Here is a 20,168-nt window from a genome sequence, read left to right on the forward strand (position 1 = left end):
TATCTGTTAAGATGTATTTACACATGATCATTCAGTGCCTGTACTGCTGTGCTGCTACACAGCGATCAAGTGGGCCTGTTGATGACAATGCACAGAGTTTATCTGCTTAGTAGTGTTTTCTTCTTGTTTGCATATTGCTTTCCACTCTTGCTGAAATTGCGGACATGTCCAAAAACATGTAGTATTGATATCAACATGCAAACAGTCATCATTACAGAGGAGCTGTACTACGTGTAAGAACGGGCAACACTGGACAACATCTGGACCTGATTCTATGGACACTGTCCAGAGTTCATATGAGAAAACGGCTTTAGTGTCTGTGCTATATATTCAGGGCAGCATGATGTCCAATCGAGCTGCCTCACAAGGTCACGTGATTGGAACAGCACTGCTTACCACCTGACCTGAGAGTGACAGTTGATGATGATCGTGCATCTCTACTGCATATCTATTATTTGGAACTTTAAAGCTTCCATTTTGAAAGACAGTTGGTTTTACTGGTCTGAGTCTCTTTTTTGAAAGTCAAATGTTGTCTCATGTGAAGCAGTTGTTTTTGTTTGTGTGGAAGATCCAAATATAAGAAGCCAATCAAATGGGATGAAGTGTGGTACACTATAGTTATAATAAACTATTTCTTCATTGAATTTATATATAACAGCATATACTATACGGAATAATATATACTGTTTCCATGATATGAAATTACATATATGGTGGTATAGGAGTTTGTCCATATCAAGTGGAATCAAAAGTATTCAAATCCAGGAATTACTGCACTGCAATGCAGCAGTTGATATTTGTTACTCCTGTGCTCGTTAAGTTAAAATGACAGCTGTGAATTTCAACTTCATTTCACATTAATAGTGGTGGTAAACTATTTGAATTGTGTATGCACAGAACTACAAATATCAGTTTTTGACACTGCTGACTTCTAAAGCAAAAGTGTAAAATCATCTTCCCTACAGAAGGAAATGATTTGTCATCATGCTGCTCCTCTGTGTATCTGCTGCAGGTTAGCAGGTTGATGTACTCACTGTATTCAGTCAGCGTTCTGTCATCCTGGAGCACTCTGCCTTGGTAGATGAGCCTCTGCTTGTCTACTGGGATCTCCACTGATGATGCTATGTGCTCCTTGAACTGCTTCACTGTCAGCTGTGGGACAGCACACAATGAACTACCTGTCACTGAAACGGGAGAAGAAGAGAGGAGTCTGCATATGGCAGTCTTATAAGCATTACCTCGCCTCTAACTTTGTAGCTCCTGCTCTGGGAGTCCAGAGTCTTCACGGTGACTTCAATCATGCCGCTGGACTCCATATTCCACAACGTCTACAATAATAATAATAAAGTTAGAGATGTAATTAAGTGTTAGCCAGCTGAAGTGTAAACGATTATTGTTCATTGGAGATTCTCTTTAATATGAGAAACGTGAGAAAGACGAGCCAAGCTGCATCTACGTCATAAAGCTAGTAACCTTTATCCGCATTCATACTAGTAAATGTGGCAAAATGATCAGGCAGTACCTAGTTACAGACAGCTCCACAGCCTTGTTGTTATTAGCCTAACTAACGTTAGCTAACCCAGTCACCGGGAGACTAAAAGGGCTAACGAGCTAATCTCCCGTAGGAAGCTGGTTGTCGTCGGTCAGCGGAAAATCGGTTATAGGTCCTGCTTTGATTTTTGATTTGAAGTCTGCCAGAATAAACCACGACCTGGCAAACTGTACGCCTAACGAGCCTCTTGATTAGGCAGTGGGCACATTCAGATTGATCCGGTAGCCTACAAGCTTAAAATAAAACACTGCTCTGAATGCACCGACAAAGGACCCGGATGACGTCAGGGGAAGCGTCCGTTTCATGCCTGAGCGCTTCTGTTTTTTGATAGCTGTCCCTTTGGCAAAGTGTACAGTTCATTGTAAAAAGTATTCAGATGTTGAACGACGTGCTGATTATTTATACTTGCACTTCAGTATCTGATTATGTATAGAGAAAAGTACAAAAAACTAAGTATTCATCCTTCTTCCTTTCTTCTTTTTTTCTTTTTCTTCTTATTATTATCATCATCGTTGTTGTTGTTGTTGTTGCTACTGCTTCTTTTGTTGTTATGAGTAGTAGTAGTAGCCCTAGTGGCAGAATTAGAAAATTAGGGTTATTGCATTACAGAAAGTGGGATGGATTGTGTTTCCCTATTCTATTCTATTCTATTCTATTCTATTCTATTCTATTCTATTCTATTCCTTCTTGTCATCAGTGAACTGTAGCTTGTCTCAGTAGGTTATTGTGGGTTTTCAAGGACACACCTCACATTACCCAGTGTAGGAGCGCGCGTGCATGCGTGCGCGCGCGTGTGTGAGAGAGTGTGTGTACACCAGGCTGCGAGCGGCTCTTCGCATGAAATCTTAGTCTGGTCTGACGGACAAGTTCAGACAGAAGTGAAGGTGTGGCAGCAGTCATGTGGAGGAGGGCCATCTGTGGCATTCAAGTGTCACGGGGGAAACTTTATGGAACTTTTCCTGATGCGTGTCTTCATTCCGTGAACCCTTTCAGTGAATGTCTGTGGGCATTAGTGTAGAGGACGGGAGGTCTGAGTCCGTGCAGCTCCCTGAGTCAAGAGCAAGTCCGAAGACAGCAACAGCAGCAGGAGCGTCGCAGGTTGGGTTTCGCTTTCTTTGGGGACCTGGGATCGACATTGCTGAGCATTCGGTTCATGCTCATGTTGCTCATAAGATCCAGAGGAACCAAGCGATCTGTCATGAAGACAGCTCAATGACCAGTGGACGCTGAAGAGGTAAACAGGCAGAAGCGTCAGTTCACCACGGTTGAGTATGGGTACTGAAGTACCATGAATGAATGCCGTATTGAGTCCAAATATCAGACACTGCCGTTTGGTGAGCAAAGGTCTGTAGGAGCTGGATGTCTTGAAATGAACCGACACGATCGAGCAGAGTAAAATGGCACAGTGGTTGCATTCAGGACCACTTCCTCATATGATGACAGTTAATCCGTCCAGTAACAGCAATGACAGAGCTTGTTTTACTCATAATGTATGGCAACATTTTGACCTCTCGTAATATTTATTCACCATTTTATGCTTTTTCTATAGTGTGCGGCATTTCTAATAATTCATCTGCCTTTTTCGTCGCTTGATTGACAAGGGCTTCCATAGTAATTAGGAACAAGTTTCTTAGTTGTAACTTAAATTGTGTAAGAAGAAGTTATTATGAGCATGTTTGCCTCCGAAATGCGGTATTATTTGTCAAAAGTATTTTGCATTCTCTCATTTGTTGTTACCAATTGTGCTGGATTGACAGTAAAATCACTGAGCTGCATGTGTCTGTGTCTGTGTCTGTGTATATGTTGGAAGTACATCTTGTGGAAAGAGAATCCCTTCCTTATATGCCTTGTAAATCCCAAAACGTCTTAAATTAAGATTAAGGTGAAAACCTTTTTTCTCTGAGTACGAACAGTAATGTGGAGATATCTATTGTGTCTGTGACCAATTTTTCTTTTCAATTTTATTGTCTCTGCTTTCTTTTACAGGCTGTGCTTCACTGCAGGTCTTCACTGCTCTGATCTCTTCTTTTACTCATAACCCTTTTAACTAATTTCTGTTCTTTATATTTTTCACCCTTTTGCAGTACTTCCCTTTTCTACCCTTCATCACTTCTCATACAGCTACCATGCGTAGATTCAGCTCTGAGGGATCCCTCCTGGATCTTGACTTTCTCCCATGGAAGAGGGTGGCATTACAGAAACCAGATTATGAGGAGAACCAGGAATCTGGCACCTACACTCCTCACATGGAGGAAGATGAGCTGGATGGGAGGTCAGCCGGTCCCACCATCCAGGAGCCCAGAGCGAGTCCTGGTGACGCAGGGAAGAAGGCGCTGACAAAGGAGCACAGTGTCAGTGTAGAGAACCTGAGTGAGCTGGGCAAACAGGACAAGAACCACCTTGGAGTGTGTGTCATCAGTGAAGGCTGCAGGGCCTACAGTGACAGCCAGCTGGCCCCAGCAGCCCAGGGCAGCACAGAGAGTGTAGAGAGAGATGATCTGCCTTCCACATCCCCTTCATCATCCCCCAGCCCCATCCTCTTCAAATCTCAGCACTGGCACCACCATAAACCCAAACTGTCTGCCGCTAAGCTGCACCTCAAGAGTTTGTTTGGGCAGGTGGGACACAAGTTAAGTTTGTACTGTTGAGCAGCATATAGGCAGGTTCTTAAAAAGTGCTAAACCGAGTTTAGATTATCCATATTAAAGATTTGTACTGCATTATAGCCCATTTGGTACAAATGGAACCTGCAGAGTTGGTGATAAGATGCCTGTGAATATTCTCATTCATCCAGGTCATTGTAAGCTTCAGGGCATTAAATCGTTTGCAACTGGACTTTGTCAGTTTGTCTTGGAAGATGTTTCGCCTCTCATCCGAGCAGGCTTCATCAGTTCATGCGCAACAAACTACATAGGACAGCTCTAGTCTGGTTGGTGATAACTCTCTATGGGTTTAACGCTATAACAGCCACTTTAATAACTGCTCATAGTGATAAAATCCATTATTAACATGAAATTTTAATATAGCTCCTTTAAAAAACTGGTTTAACTTAACTCAGTAGTTAAATTTAAGATTTTAAGCCAGCACAAACATAATGTCATTCAAGTGCCATGGCTGAAATCTCATAGCTACTGAGTTCCCATGTTAACAGGCTGTGACAGTTGGTACTCAATGTGCTGATGGTGACCATGTGGTATGTTTGAAAGCTTCGGAAAAAGCCATTAAATGTAACTTGAGCTGGGATTGATTTGTCAAACTATGATCACTTTTCAAATAACAACTGCAAATGAGAGTTCTATATGTATGTAGGTCTGGTTGTGTGATTTATTCACATAGTTCTGACCACCAAAAATGGTCATCCAGACTGCCAAAAGGTTCTGCATTATTTTCCACTGTTCCACCACTTTCGACCATATTAATAGGTGGGCTCTGATCTAGGCCGTGGTGGATGTTGCCTTGCTGTACTTCAGAGGGCATTGCATACAAGCAATGTTGGCAGTTTCTGGAGATATGTTGGTCTATTGCACAGAATTACTGGATTTTCTCAAACAACTGTTCCAATGAACATCATAAACTTGAACTAGAATCCAGAACATGAGAAAGATGTCCGGTTAACATTGTCCTGTCTGTTTCAGAGTCCTCATTCCTCAAACTCCAACCTGTTCAGCACAGAACAAAAAGACAGGTAAGAACACATTTTTGTGTGGGTAATTATTGCTGATTGATAGAAATTATCTCAAGCAAAATAGCATCTGTCTGTCTCTCTTAAAGTTCCATTTCATCCTGAGTCAGTATTTTTTAATCTTGTAAGATTGTTGTGAAGTCAGACAATGTCCTGACCTTTATTTTGAGAACCCACTGACATGTGATGATAGCAGTATCTTTTGGTAAGTTCTCCTTTGGCTGACGTCTGCTCCGTCTTCCTGTCCTTATGTGATTCTGGTCTGCAGTGCCACAGAGAGGAGGTCTCGCCTGCTCTTCATGCGTCAGTGGAGTCAGATGGGCCATGGTAGGAAGAGGAAGATCAGTCGAGAGGAGCTTGAAAAATGGGCAGGGTCCCTGAACGCCCTGCTGGCCAGCCAAAGTGAGTGTTGTTTTGTTCTGAGATTCAGATTTTATGTAGCCAAACACTTCTTGGGGGCAGAATTCACTTTAATGGTCAGTGAAAGCGTTGATTTTAGGAAGTAAAAAATGAGGTAGGAAATACTGTAAATTCAACGGATACGGATACAGCTGTAAGGATTCCTTTGTGACGCTGAAAACTCTGCAGGGTACCTTTTAACTGATGGTAGACGATAGCACTCCACTCCACACACCCTGACATTTAACTGACTAACCACTTCTGCCTCAAAGAAATGTTTGTGCAACTAAAAGTCAAATCTTTCTCAAGTTCCCCCTGCTTTTATCCGAACTCACATGTCGCCGCAGTCATGTTGACATCCAAGCCGACGTCACTGGTTACTGTGTGCTTTGTAATAAAGCTAAAAGAGCAGCACTTCCCCTTACCCTGCTGCTTCTATGTATAGAACACATAGTAAACACCAAGACCGTCACAAATCATTGCCATAACAGAGTCTGTGTAAAAGACTCTTCAGATAGAGGACATGTGACCAGTCAGACATTAACAAGGATTATGGTTTCAACATTGTATGATGAGGAAACCTGCTCATTTGCACAAGTAGATTCCTTAATCACTTCTCTGTTTCCTAGTTGAATTGCTTCTCTTGGTGTATTTCAGTATCCTCCAGTGTCTAATGACATACTCTCATTGTCACCCATATCAACAAAACCAGGGCAGGTCCTGATTACACCCTGATAACACAGACAGCACTATGGTTATTTTGAATGCCAAAGAATGTTTCCATTCACTTCTCTGCTTTAGAGATTACAGTGTTTCTGCATGTTGTAGCTCATTTACTTAATGATGCACTTAACATTATTGCTTATCATCATTGCTTATCATTATTTCTGAGAGCATGCTCTGGAGTTTTTGGAATGTGCTGTTCATACCTACCAGGCAGCCACTGGTTTCCATTCATTTCACCATGGTATGAAAAACAACTTGCTGACGCTTTTGACTTGCTTGAGTTAAAGTGCTAGAATTTAAAGGGATACTCCAAAGTCAGTTTATTAGTCATGGTGAGTCATACTCAGTCTGAGAAAGTGAGTGCCATAGGCCAAGGTAGAGCTCTTCAGTGGTCCACTCAGGTCCCTAGGAGTGCTACACTGATAAATTGGCCTTGCTGATATACAGTATTGGCCAGTACTAGCTTACCGCAGATGTGTGCATCTGTTTCAGCATGTATGTTGGCAAATAAGTAGAAGAAATGTCAGAACAGAAATTTATTTGAGGTCATTTAGAAACAGTCTCTATTACATACTTTCTCCACCAAAGGGCATGAATTAGAGTCATTATCATTCCTCTTTATTCTTATAGATTGTATAATGTCCCACTCACATATCTTGGTCACAATTCTTAAAAAGTTTGTCTTTGTGTAAAAAATTGACTCAGAAATAATTTTTATTTATTTATTTTTTTTTAACTCTGACATATCACCCAGAACCTGACAGGGCCAAATAATATCCAGTCTAATAAGGTTATGGAAGTTCAGTTCTAAATCACTCACTGTGCCCTCTGTTCTTCTGTCAAAATATAATTGTTATTTGTGCTGATGAAGAATTCGAAATTACCACACAATAACATAAGTCTAATCCCATTACTGACGTCTAGATAAACAACTCGATGGGACTTCCAGACAGCTGAGATTTATGGTGGATCTCTCTCTCTTAAGTGCTCTGTGTCCTCTGATTCACTTTTATCGGCTGTCACGGTATAACATCAGAGGGTTGTGCTGGAAGAATTGCAGCTTTTTTTTATCCAGATGGCTGAAAAGCCATTTACAGTGACATACACTGTAAAAGAAAAAAGAAAAACCATTAGCAGATCCAGATCCCTCAAGAAATGCTGTAATGTGAGCTCACCATCCTGTATCTGTCATGATGTGCAGAAAGCTGGAGAACGTGTTGTCTATTCACAGACCTTCTACTCTCATTTAGTAGTGGCTAAAATGTAGTTCACAATGATGCATCTAATTATAGAGGAAGAGGATGAGTAATATTTTATCATCTCTTGCAATAATAATACAGTCTGAGGCAAGTTTGAAAAGGGATTTTTACCACAATAAAAACAGAATTATCCAGTCTCTACAATTTGATTATCAGACTGTACCTTAGTGACTGGGAGCAATTGGCTTCCTGGAAGATAGAAAAACACGTTCACTGGCACTCAGTTTACATGATTTGTAGTAAGAGGGCTCGCTGGTACACCTGTACAGCTGTCTGTGTGAGGGTGAATGGTGTCCAAAGCTACTTGACCATCCAACATGCATACTGGCACCTTAATGCGAACACATTTTAGTATAGCTTGCTAGCACGCTAACATTTGCTAATTATCACTGAACAAGACCTACAGTCAAGCAAGCCACAAATGTCAACAACATGATGCCGCTAAAGGCAAAGTCAGGGAATCACCAATGTCAGTAGGATTCATCTTCTGGGAACCAGGATGTCTGTAGCAAATGACAATCCACTGAATTATTGTTTTGGTATTAATAAAAAAAACAGGCATTGTATCAGAACCAACACTGAAAGCTTTTAAACAATACTCAGCCACATCTGTGATTCGAATTTACCTCATCAATCTATACAATTCCACAACTGATTTTGACTTTCAATGGGGTTTCCTTGAATTCTCACATAATTTTAACATTTTAATGGAAAATACATTGACTACCAACAAATCCCATATGCAGACCCAAACCAACCATGTGTTAGTGCATCTCTGAATCCTTTCTGACTTCCCTAGAAGCAGAATATGGATTTCTGGCATAACTTAGCCTACCTCCAAGGTGCATAGAGAAGGGAAAAGGACTGAAGATATCAAACTTAGAAATAAACTTGATGAAATACTGTATATCCTGTCATCTTAATAAAAGGTTCACTATTTTCCTAAAACAGCTGGTCATTTTGGTTCTGGCAAATGTTACTCAAACAGGAACATTTCAAAAGTTGCATGGCTTTGCTGTTGTTAAGTTCTGTATCAATGATTATAAAATGAACAGAACTTTCTTGACATGAAGTCCTCCTCTGTCAACTTCCTATCAATGAAATTATGGATTTTGTTTTGGCTTTTTATCCTGTTTGAAACTGAGTTGTAGGGAGTTGAATGCTGTGCTTGCTGTGCTTCAGTAATGTCACACTGTATGTTTTGGTAACTCCAAAACATACTTTTGACGATACTGCACATAGAGTGCTGAGGTTAGTTGGCCTCCTTATCAGTGCCATGCTAATTTGGAGTGCTGTACTGTGTAGCTGACTTGTGTGAAGTGTGACATGTGCATATGGTGTCAGCAATTTGAGGCCTTTCTCTGTACAAAGCAGTCTGTCACGTTCGATACTTCATACTACAAACAAGCTACACCTCAAAGCCTGGTAATCAGCTGGAGTAGAGACAGTGGGTGTGTGCCGTGTTCTTACAATGAACCTGTGAAACCTTGCTGCTGGTAATATTTGTGTGTTTGTCATGGCCTGAGGGATTGTGTGTGGGTGTCGTCTTGTTACGTGTAATGTGACGTTGCATGGTGAGGCAAGCCCCACTTATCTTCCTCCTCCTCTTCCTTCTCCTCATAGCTGGAGTTTCAGTGTTTGGAGCATTCTTGCGCTCTGAGTTCAGCGAGGAAAATCTGCAGTTCTATATGGCCTGTGAACAGTACAGACACTCATCCAACAACTTCAGTCTGCAGAGGCGGGCGAAGGATATCTCCGCCACCTACATCCAACCAGGTGCCCCCCGAGAGGTACACGCCTGCTTGCATATTCAGTCTAGCTGCATGCATCAAGCAACCTTTTTTCATGAATCAGGAAATGTAATTCAAGTCCTGTCATTTGTCTACACCTTTCTTTTTTCCCCTCAAACACTTTCAGCTGTTTTTCATCAAAGTGTATGTGTCCCTTGTGTGGGTGATTGAACTTAAGCGTCACAACATTGCATCAAGAGCTATTCATGTCGAGCCTTCTTCCTCGAATAGAGTAAGACTAAATATTACAGAATAAATATATTTTATGCAAGCGCCTCAATTACAAGACTTGTTAAATTTGAATATATCTTTAACCAGGACAGCATTCTTTAGATTGAAAATGTCTTTTTCCATAGTGTAGGCAGACAAACAGTAGCTTATCAACTACAGTAACAAGGTGCAGTGGATAACACAAAGCATGATCAGTTAGATTTGTAGAAGATTGTAAGATTTGTCATTCTGTTTCAAAGAGCTGGTTTAAAGCAAGATGATGTGCTCTCTCCTCTTGGTTCTGGTTAATTGCTGAGCTGCAGAGTTTTGAATGAGTGGAAGTCTCTCAGTATTTTTTTCAGGAGGCCAGTAAATAGTGCGTTATGGTGATCGAGTTGGTTTGAAATAAAGTCAGTTGAATCAGTTTTTGTCTTTGATTCATAAATAGTCGTACATTAGCTATGTTTCTAAGGTGGAGAAATGAAGTTTTCATGGTACAAACAAAATTGCTGGCCAAGAAATTTTGGGTTGGCATCTGGGATGGCCACATATGCATATTAGACTAAATACGACTGTAGCAGCAAAACCCGAGTGTACTGAACCAAGCACAAGTGTGCTTTATTATTTATGAATTCAACTTTTCATTTGTGAGAGAAAGCTTGTGTTATTTTGCTAATGAAAAGTGACAGTGACACTTCAAAACTTTCTAATTCAACCCTAATCAGCAGGTAAATGGGCCTTACACACCTTTCCTGCCCTCTGCTTCTGTTATGTCTATACTGTTTCAGCACATACACAAGAGTGTGTGAGCATGCACATACAGACTCTTCCTTTGTCATTTGCAAGCTCTCTCTACCACCTTTCTGTTGGAGACATCTTTCTCAGGACAACCACGTGACATTTTTAATTTCCAATGATATAAAACAGAAAGCTAACCTCTGTTCAGTTCCTCCGGTAGAATAATCTGAGGAAAGAATTCAGTTCAGCAGCAAAATTAAGTGTCTCATGTTTCCACTTCTTATTGTCAGGTATTGATAAAAGTATGGGGTTGGTATCTTACTGAAACTCAGGCATTGTACCAGCGAGCGACCAACCAACCAAGTATCAAAACTATTCAAATGCTATGTAGGCCACACTGAGGCACCTTGTATTTTGGTACATCACCTTTTAATACTTCAAACCTCATGAAGTCTCATTTTTTTAAGTTTCTATTATTATTATTATTATTATTATTATTATTATTATTATTATTATTATTATTATTATTATTATTATTATTATCATTATTATTACAGAATGATATATCTTGTAACTGCATGGGTTTTTCTGGATCTCTGGATGATCATACAGACATGCATCTTCTTAATCTATTAGTTTAATGTCAGAAACTAGAGCAGCATTAAAGGAGGCTAACTGGTGTTTTATTACAACTTGGGTCTTATTTTTACGAAGCCCTCCGAAGGTCATGGTGGGAATTTTTATTTCAGGCTTCTATTATTTTGTGTTCCCCCACCATATTATTTTGCGTTCCTTGCTGACTGTTAGCACATTGGTCCAGGCCAGTTATAACGCACAGCTAGATACTACAGAAAGGACATGTGAGCTCTGAAAGCATCCAGCCACGGTCTGTGAGTTGTGTAATGACTGTGTTGTCTTGCTGTAGGTGAACCTGGACAGCAAGACGAGGGATCTGACCATCCAGCTGCTGCAGGCTCCCTCTCACACCTCTCTGTCTCACGCACAGAAACGCATCTACTCCCTCCTGGACACAGACTGTTATCCTCGCTTCCTTCAGTCCAACATCTACCTCTCCTTACTCCGAGAGGCAGACTAGAAGCCTTGTGTTGATGACAAACCCGGAAGAGGAACAGTGGCTCAGTGGTTTCCAGGACTTTCTAAATGTTGTATACCATAAAGCTAAATTACTCCTTAGAAGATCAAGCTGCAGTATAGGAAGTTAGTGTGAAAAACATATCTGGAGCAAATGTTGATGCCCATTGGACACTGTGTGTAGGAATGTAAGCAAGTTAAATTCATTAGTTCAGTATTTTAGAATATGTTTGTGTGCTTTCTTTCACAGTGGGATGTTCAGATTAATATTGATGTCTCATGTCTGTCTGGTTTCCCTGCTTCAGGTCTTTACATTAAGCTAACCACGCCATGACTGCAGCTCTGTACTTAACACACAGACATGATTGACTGATACCTATCTTTCAATGCCAATTTTGAAAAAGCAAATAAGAGAATTTTCCAAAATGTTCAACTCTTGCTGTCTATGGCTCCTTGCTGGCTTTGAGCTGTATCAATAGCTACAGTTGGCCCTGAGAATTTGGAAAAACTCAGGCGAGGCAGTTTTCTTTCCCTCACTTGACATGACCAGCGAACCGATGCAGCTCTTGTTTTAATCACTGAACATCCTTCCTGTGAACAGCTAATGACCCCATGGTCCAGTAACTCGGTATGAGTTTCTCTGCTGACAGAAAGGAAAAACAAGTTCAGCAAGAAAGAGCTCTTTGCTAAAAAGGTCATAGTACGATGTAATTTACTTATAGGGCAAAGGTGGGAAACCTGAGCTAATTGACATTGCCAGGTGAAATGAATACACAACTACAGGGAAGTTGAGTTCAGTCTGCCTCTAAATACTCACTGTTCAAAGACACCCTTTGTATGCATACAATAGCCCCAGAAAACGCTTATTGAGTTCACTAGTTTGTTTGTAATGGCCACGTTGAATAGCATTCCCTTAAATGTTGGTTCTGTAAAATTTGAAACACCTTGTATAATCGTAATGAGGAAAAACATTTTTAAGATGCCGATAATAGCGTCCAGTAGTTGTCTGTCAGTTTTGAGAATTTTAAAGAGAAAGAAATAAAATCCTGATTTTTATCTGACTCTGTGTTTGTTGGTTCATCAGTGGTTATGCAGAGATGGAAATCAGCATCAGCACAAATGTGTTGTGGACTAGAGCAAGGAGTAATTCTGCACTGCAGTCTGTGCTTGCCTTTTGCCTTAAATCAATACACTGAGGGATGCCCCCTCGACTCAGTGGAGGTGGTAGGAGAGAGGAGGATGATGGCTAAGCTGTCATCCATGATTGAGAATGACTCCCACCCCCTGCAGGACACTTTAACAGCACTGGAGAGCTCCTTCAGCAACAGACTGCTTCACCCAAAGTGTGTGAAGGAACGCTATTGCAGGTCCTTCCTTCCTGCAGCAGTCAGACTCTACAACCAGCAGTGCTCCCAGTACACCACACACTCACAAGACTTTCAATATGACTGCACTATAATACACATTAACTGTGTTCATTCATACTGTGAAAATATTTGCTCAGGTGTATTTCAACTTAAGGTGCAATAATATCAACCTATTCACTATCAATACTCCAGTCAGGAGTACTATCATTCAATGTGAAATGTCAGTACTGATGGTTCATATTCATATCAATGTGCAATGATATCAATCATATCAATGTGCAATATCAGTACTGTTTGTTCATATTTCATTATTCCTTGTTTATATTGTTTGGTTTGATATTTAATGTCCTTTTACCGATGCCCTCTATGTTTGCTATCCACTTTTTGCTGCTGTAATACCTGAAATTTCCCCACAAATAAAGGTATATCTTATCTTATCTTAAAATCCAGTCATTTGAATTGACTGTTTTTAGCTCTGTTACTGTACTGTGTACTGTGGTCAATCGTTTCTTTCATTCAGTGTTTTTTCATTCGTTTATCTGTTTCTGCCATTTACACTGTCAAGTAGCAGCAGCAAGATGGATCACTGCCAAAAAGATCCAAGAGCTGAGTGAATAAACACAGAAAATGTGGCTCAAATATTCTTAGGACTAGTCAGTTACTTTATTAATTTATTACTGTCAGAAATACAGTAAAACAGCATCACCACAGTATGCACTGCACACTGCTCCTGCAGTGGCCCTAAAGATGTCAACATGGCTCAGAACTTGAGCTACACCCTTTTCTCCATCTACTTTAGAAAGGTTGTTTTTCAGTCAAAAAATTGCATTGCTTTGAAAACAAAGAAGCAATTAAAGGTAATTGGTAACCCTTGGTAACACATCAAAATAAACTGGTTAACCTGCCAACTACGAAAGGTAGCGTGTAGGTTGCTTTTTTTTCCTTTGTGAAAATGTTTGCTTCCAGTGGTTTCCACTTGGTCACCACTTTGTACATTCCAGTAATTCTGTTGTAACCCACCACTCCATCAGCTGATAAACTCCACCTAAGTGAAGTCCCAAGGGTAAACAGAGCTTCCATCCTTTGAATCATCCTGTGTGTTAGCATTAGTGCTGTCAATCATGGAATACTGACTTATATATTGATTCTAAGCACATTACCACATAAGCACTATTCACAGGTAATATGAATTCTGATGTGTTTACTCCTTTATTTCAGTTTGATTTAACAAGATAGAACAAGATAGATAAATGCTGTTTAGCACCAAAATGCTTGGAATTTCCAGATTCAGTCCTCTTATAAAAGACCTGCATATCAGATTTTTTTCTTTCTCATTTAACCAAGTAGTGTATTGCTGTGGAGATAATGTCAGTTTTTTGTGCCAAGGTCATGGATAAGTAGAAGGTGGCTCCATGGCTATGTGCCATCGGGTTTTACCATGTTACTAACCTCACCGCTTTTTTTTTCTTTCTTTTTTTTTTTCTTTTTTTTTTTACAAGCTCAGCTTCACTTACAGGGCCACCCATTAAAACCTATTTCACTCCTGTGTACATGTGACCAATCACTGCATCGAAAGTTTTATCATTGTTTAATTTTGTTTTAGAAAGTATCACGCACATAGTTTGTCATTCTGAATTCTGATTGGTTGTCAATGGGAAGTGTATGAAAACCCTCATCCCCGAAGAACTTTGGTTTAGTTTCTATCTGGGTCAATTTGTTAACCTAAATGAACTGAAACCAACCAAGCTCAGTGCACAGGTTGTTGAATAAGATGAGGCTGGCTCAACATCTCAGTCCAGTCAGCGACACTGCAGAGAATAGGTGGAGGGATGGGGGCAAGTTAGTACAGCTCAGGAAAGGTAAGGTAGGGCTTGCATAGTTTTCTTGTTGGCAGTCAAGGCATTCAGCATAGGTTATGGCCTGTTAGCAGTTGGTGTGACCATAAGGCTTAGTGGTATTTAAATCCCCATGACTTGGAGTGGGACACCTCCAGCCTCTTGGACATGAGGGTTTTGCAGGGAGACCTTATGATCATGCCTGCAAAGCAATCAATAAACACAAAATAAAACAGAGATAGAAAAACTCATCTCTAGATAGTGTATACTTTTTTCTGTGATAAAAGAAACAAACAGTCGATTAAGATATCATTCCGGGTAGTCCCTTCTAGCTGTATGCCTGCCCCAGTCACAGTCACAGAAAAGCACCATGCATGTAAACTCTTGAGAAAGCAGTTGCCAATCAGCTGTGCGACTTTCTAAACAATAGTAGTTTATTTGAGGCTTTCCAGTCAAGATTTAGAGTGCATCATAGCACAGAGACAGCACTGGTTAAAGTTACAAATGACCTTCTAATTGCATCTGATAAAGGATTTGTCTCTGTACTAGTCTTATTGGATCTTAGTGCTGCATTTGACACCACTGACCATGGTATCCTATTGCAGAGACTGGAACACTTCATTGGCATTAAGGGAACTGCGCTAAGCTGGTTTAAATCCTACTTGTCAGATCGCTCTCAGTTTGTACGCATTAATGACGACTCCTCTGTGCTCACTAAAGTCAGCTTTGGAGTTCCGCAGGGTTCTGTGCTTGGACCAATTCTATTCACCTTATATATGCTTCCTTTAGGTATGTTTATCAGGAAGCACTCAATAAATTTTCATTGCTATGCAGATGATACCCAGCTATATTTATCAATAAAGCCAGAAGAAACTAGTCAGTTAACTAGACTACAAGCATGTCTTCATGACATAAAGACCTGGATGACCTGCAATTTTCTGATGCTAAACTCGGACAAAACTGAAGTTATAGTAGTAGGAGTTATCTTTGACCAGGACATGTGACATATTAATGGTCTGTAGTCAGATTGTCTTACGCCATCTCTTCAGCAGTGGAATCGGGGAGTGGCTGTGTCAGATTTTCTGACTTTTGTCATGGCAGAGCTAGTACTGATAAAATGTTTCGTTTTTGATGTCTGGGGCAGGGGTGGGGAACTTTTTTCCTATCAAAGGCTATGTAAATTTTGAGAACATCCTTTAGGTGCATTTCTGTCTGTCTCTCTCTGTCTGTCCCACTTTCTCTCTCTTGCTCTCCCTCTCTGACTCAACCGGTCGAGGCAGATGGCCGCCCACCCAGAGCCTGGTTCTGCCTGGGGTTTCTGCCTGTTAAAAGGAAGTTTTTCCTCGCCACTGTCACCAAGTGCTTGCTCATGAGGGAATTGTTGGGTCTTTGTAGATGAACGAGCTCAGCCTGTACCAGCTCTGTATGGAAAGTGTCCTGAGACAACTTCTGTTGTGATTTGCCGTTATACAAATAAAACTGAACTGAATTGAATTGAATTGAATTGAATGTAGCATTTACGTTACTAATTACATGCATCAGGGTGACTGTCTCTCTGAGTGTTGCACTTTCCAAGGGATATGGACAAGCAATTATCTTTTTATTGAAGTAAAAGGTAAGCAAGTGTGCTTAGTTTGTGGGGTCGTGGTGATGAAAAAAAGCCAACCTTGATGTCACTATTAGAGCTCTAAACATGCTAAACTGCATGAGCTGCAAGGACTAATGCACATTGATAAAGCTAAGTTACCTGCCATAACCCTGTCAAACGTACGATCGCTCCGGAATAAAAGCGAGGAGCTTTCCACCCTGATCCAGTACGATCGGGACTATCGACAAATCAGTCTTTTTTGTTTTACAGAGACATGGCTGTCTGAAGACGCTAACTTTGATCTGGAGGGTTTTAATATCATTCGCTTTGACAGGGATGCGGCTAAAACGCGGAAGTCAATTGGGGGCGGACTCTGCATGGCTGTCAACAGCAAGTGGGCAACAAACTTTACTGTTAGAGAGACTGAGTGTTGCAAACACTATGAACTGATGACCGTGTCCTTCAGACCACACTACCTACCCTGAGAATTTTCACAAATAACTGTGATTTTAGTTTATGTACCAGGCCCTGACTTTAGTCAAGCCGCCGAACACATATCAGACTGTTACAACAGAGCTGTCAGTCAGACTGGAGAGTAGCCAGTATTTGTACTGGGGGATTTTAACAGATGTGACATCGCCGCACATCTGCCCGATCTGGAACAATATGTCACAACTCCCACCAGACTGCAGAAAATACTGGACTTATGTTATGGCAATATCCCTGGTGCATATATTTCAAAGTCTCGACCACCCCTTGGACGCTCTGACCACAATGTCATCCTTCTGTTGCCAAAATACAGATCACAACTGAAAACAGGGAAACCCATAAAAAAAACAATCAGAGTCTGGAATAATGAGGCAACAGAAACGCTTAAAGGTTGTTTTGAACTGACAGACTGGAATTTGTTTTTTAATGACTGTGATGATAATTTTAACATGCTGACAGATGTGCTGACCTCCTATATTTTATTCTGTGAGGATACTGTCACTCCTACCAAACAAATAACAATACATCCAAACAACAAGAAATGGGTGACGAAGGACATGAAAATCTGCCTGGTCCAAAAGAAAAAGGCCTTCTTACAAGGAGACAAGCTGAGGGTGAGGGAGATGGCGAAGCTGGCTAAAATCCACTACAAAAACAAAGTGGAGCAGAAACTAACATCAGGAAATGCAAGGGAGGCATGGCAGGGGTTAAACACCATGATGGCCCCAAAACCCAAAACCCCCAAAACCTGCAGCGGTTAACTGCCCAGACCCCACCTCCTTTGCAGAACAGCTAAACACCTTCTTCACCCGGTTTGACAGCAGCAGCAGCAGCAGCAGCAGCACACCAATCACCTGGACCTGCCCACCTTCCATCTCTCCCCAAGAAGAAGCCCTCACCATCGACGAGCAGCTGGTGACCTCCATCCTGTGCAGAGTAAATCCACACAAGGCCTCTGGCCCTGACAGGCTCAAAGGCAGGGTGCTCAGAGACTGCTCCACCCAGCTAAGTGGAGTCCTCACCAGACTCTTCCAGCTCCTTTTGGACCACGGGTGTGTCCCTAATCTGTGGAAAGAATCCACCATCATCCCTATTCCCAAAAAAACCCACCCTAAAGAGCTGAAGAACTACAGACCAGTGGCCCTGACCTCCGTGCTATGTAAATGCATGGAGCGAGTGGTAGGTGACTGCCTGTCAGACATGCTCTCACACAAGCTGGACCCCTTTCAGTTTGCCTACAGGGCAAAACGTGGAGTAGAGGATGCATGTCTCACACTTTTAGATACTGTCACCAAACAACTGGACTCTGCACACCCCCATACCAGGATTTTATTCATGGACTTCTCCTCTGCTTTTAATACTGTACACACAGACACCCTACTGCACCACCTCTCAAACCTTCAGGTTCACCCCACACTGATTTTATGGATTCAGAGTTTTTTACATGACAGACCACAGCAGGTGTTCTTAAATGGTTTTAAATCCAGCAAGTTGATTTTAAACACAGGCGTTCCTCAAGGCTGTGTTTTATCCCCCATTCTCTTCTCTGTGTACACCAACAACATCTCTTGTAACAGTGAAAGAATGACTCTTTTAAAATATGCAGATGACATGGCTCTGGTGGCTCACCTACCAGACAGCAATGCACTGACCCGTTACCAGCTGACGGTCAACAACCTTGCCCAAGCTTTTGATGAAAACTCTCTTAAGCTAAACATCTTGAAAACAAAGGAGTTGTGCTGTGGGGGCAGAGGTAAATCCCTGACACCCCTTTTTACACCCCTCAGTATCCAGGGTCAGTCTGTCGAGCAGGTAGACGTTTTTAAATACCTGGGAACCGAGATCGACACCGACTTGACGTTTGCAAAACATGCAGACTCTTTGTACAAGAAAGCACAACAGCGCCTCCACCTGCTGAGGAAACTGAGGACTTTTAATGTCAGCAGAAGCATTTTAACCCTGGTTTACATCTCACTCATTGAATCCATCCTCACTTTCAATATTGCATCCTGGTACAGCTCCCTCTCCACTAAACACAAAACAAAACTCTCCCGTATTGTTATTCAGGCCAGCAAAATCATTGGTTCACCACAAACTCATATCTCCGAACTGTATAACCGCTCTGTGATCAGGAAAGCCACCCTGATCACAGAGGACCCCTCTCACCCCCTCCATCACTCCTTCCAGCTACTTCCATCAGGCAGATGCTACAAAGTCCCACTGGCCCGCAAAAACATCTATCTATCTATCTATCTATCTATCTATCTATCTATCTATCTATCTATCTATCTATCTATCTATCTATCTATCTATCTATCTATCTATCTATCTATCTTTGTGGTGAATGAGCTAATAGCTAAGAAGCAGAGAGTTAATTCGGTGATGAAATCTGTGAAGGAGTGTCTTGTTGCTGCTGTGGAGCTGCTAGCACCAGACAAAGTAAAAATGTTGCCAAATGTCAGTTTGTCTCCAAGAACCTTGGCAGAGCAGATTACAAATACTGCAGGAGGATGTTGAAAAAACACTGACAAATTTTATTTTATTTTTTTCCCCTCTGGCCTGTGATGAAACAACAGACATAACAAATACCATACAACTTGACAATTTTGAGCATGGAATTACCGCAGAGCTCAGCACAAGATAGCTGCATGTAGCATCATCATTATCATGGCCATCTGACATCAGATGCCTGGCAAAGGAGAAGCAGTTCCAGCCATGCCATCGAAGTAAGCGTGATACACACTGAACAAAAATATCAATGCAACACGTTTTTGCTCCCATTTTTCATGAGCTGAACTCAAAGATCTAAAACATTTTCTATATACACAAAAGATCCATTTCTCTCAGATATTTTTCACAAATCTGGGTTAGTGAACACTTCTCCTTTGCTGAGATAATCCATCCCACTTCACAGGTGTGGCATATCAACATACTGATTAGACAGCATGAATATTGCACAGATGTGCCTTGGACTGGCCACAATAAAAGGCCACTCTAAAATGTGCAATTTTGCTTTATTGGGGGGGGTCTTGGGGGGTTCAGAAAACCAGTCAGTATGTGGTGTGATCACCATTTGCCTCACGTAGTGCAATACATCTCCTTCACATAGAGTTGATCAGGTTGTTGATTGTGGTCTGTGGAATGTTGGTCCACTCCTCTTCAATGGCTGTGCGAAGTTGCTGGATATTGGCAGGAAGGGGAACATGCTATTGTATATGCCGATCCAGAGCATCCCAAACATGCTCAATGGGTGACATGTCCGGTAAGTATGCTGGCCATGCAAGAACTGGGATGTTTTCATCTTTCAAGAATTGTGTATAGATCCTTGCAACATGGGGCCGTACATTATCATACTGCAACATGAGGTGATGGTTGTGGATGAATGGCACAACAATGGGCCTCAAAATGCTATCAATAAAATGCACCTGTGTTCGATGTCCA

General features: G+C 41.4%; 2 protein-coding genes across 5 annotated transcripts in view; one reads left to right on the forward strand and one right to left on the reverse strand.

Moving 5' to 3' along the window:
* Positions 1-1,831, reverse strand: part of bag6l (BCL2 associated athanogene 6, like) — a 29,422-nt gene extending 27,591 nt beyond the window's left edge. For both annotated transcript variants that reach the window (XM_070984397.1, XM_070984396.1), the window contains exons 1-3: positions 1,523-1,831; positions 1,239-1,328; positions 1,035-1,152 (exon numbers count right to left, since the gene is read on the reverse strand). In XM_070984397.1, coding sequence (XP_070840498.1) covers positions 1,035-1,152; positions 1,239-1,316 — 196 coding nt within the window. In that variant the 5' untranslated portion in view covers positions 1,317-1,328; positions 1,523-1,831. The remainder of the gene's footprint in view (positions 1-1,034; positions 1,153-1,238; positions 1,329-1,522) is intronic.
* A 581-nt stretch (positions 1,832-2,412) lies between these two features.
* LOC139346425 (regulator of G-protein signaling 8) lies at positions 2,413-12,290 on the forward strand. Of its 3 annotated transcripts, XM_070985487.1 has the most exons (6): positions 2,527-2,786; positions 3,637-4,170; positions 5,188-5,237; positions 5,503-5,636; positions 9,242-9,408; positions 11,282-12,290. In XM_070985487.1, exons 2-6 carry the CDS (start codon positions 3,679-3,681, stop codon positions 11,450-11,452), a joined length of 1,014 nt encoding a protein of 337 aa, XP_070841588.1. In that variant the 5' UTR covers positions 2,527-2,786; positions 3,637-3,678; the 3' UTR covers positions 11,453-12,290. The 3 variants fall into 3 exon arrangements, with proteins under 3 accessions (XP_070841587.1, XP_070841588.1, XP_070841589.1); XM_070985486.1 differs by having other exon boundaries at positions 2,413-4,170; XM_070985488.1 differs by lacking the exons at positions 2,527-2,786; positions 9,242-9,408 and having other exon boundaries at positions 3,548-4,170.
* The last annotated feature ends 7,878 nt before the right edge of the window (positions 12,291-20,168 follow it).

The sequence above is a fragment of the Chaetodon trifascialis genome, chromosome 17 (genome assembly GCF_039877785.1).
Source record: "Chaetodon trifascialis isolate fChaTrf1 chromosome 17, fChaTrf1.hap1, whole genome shotgun sequence".
In the NCBI taxonomy this organism is placed as follows: Eukaryota; Metazoa; Chordata; class Actinopteri; order Chaetodontiformes; family Chaetodontidae; genus Chaetodon; species Chaetodon trifascialis.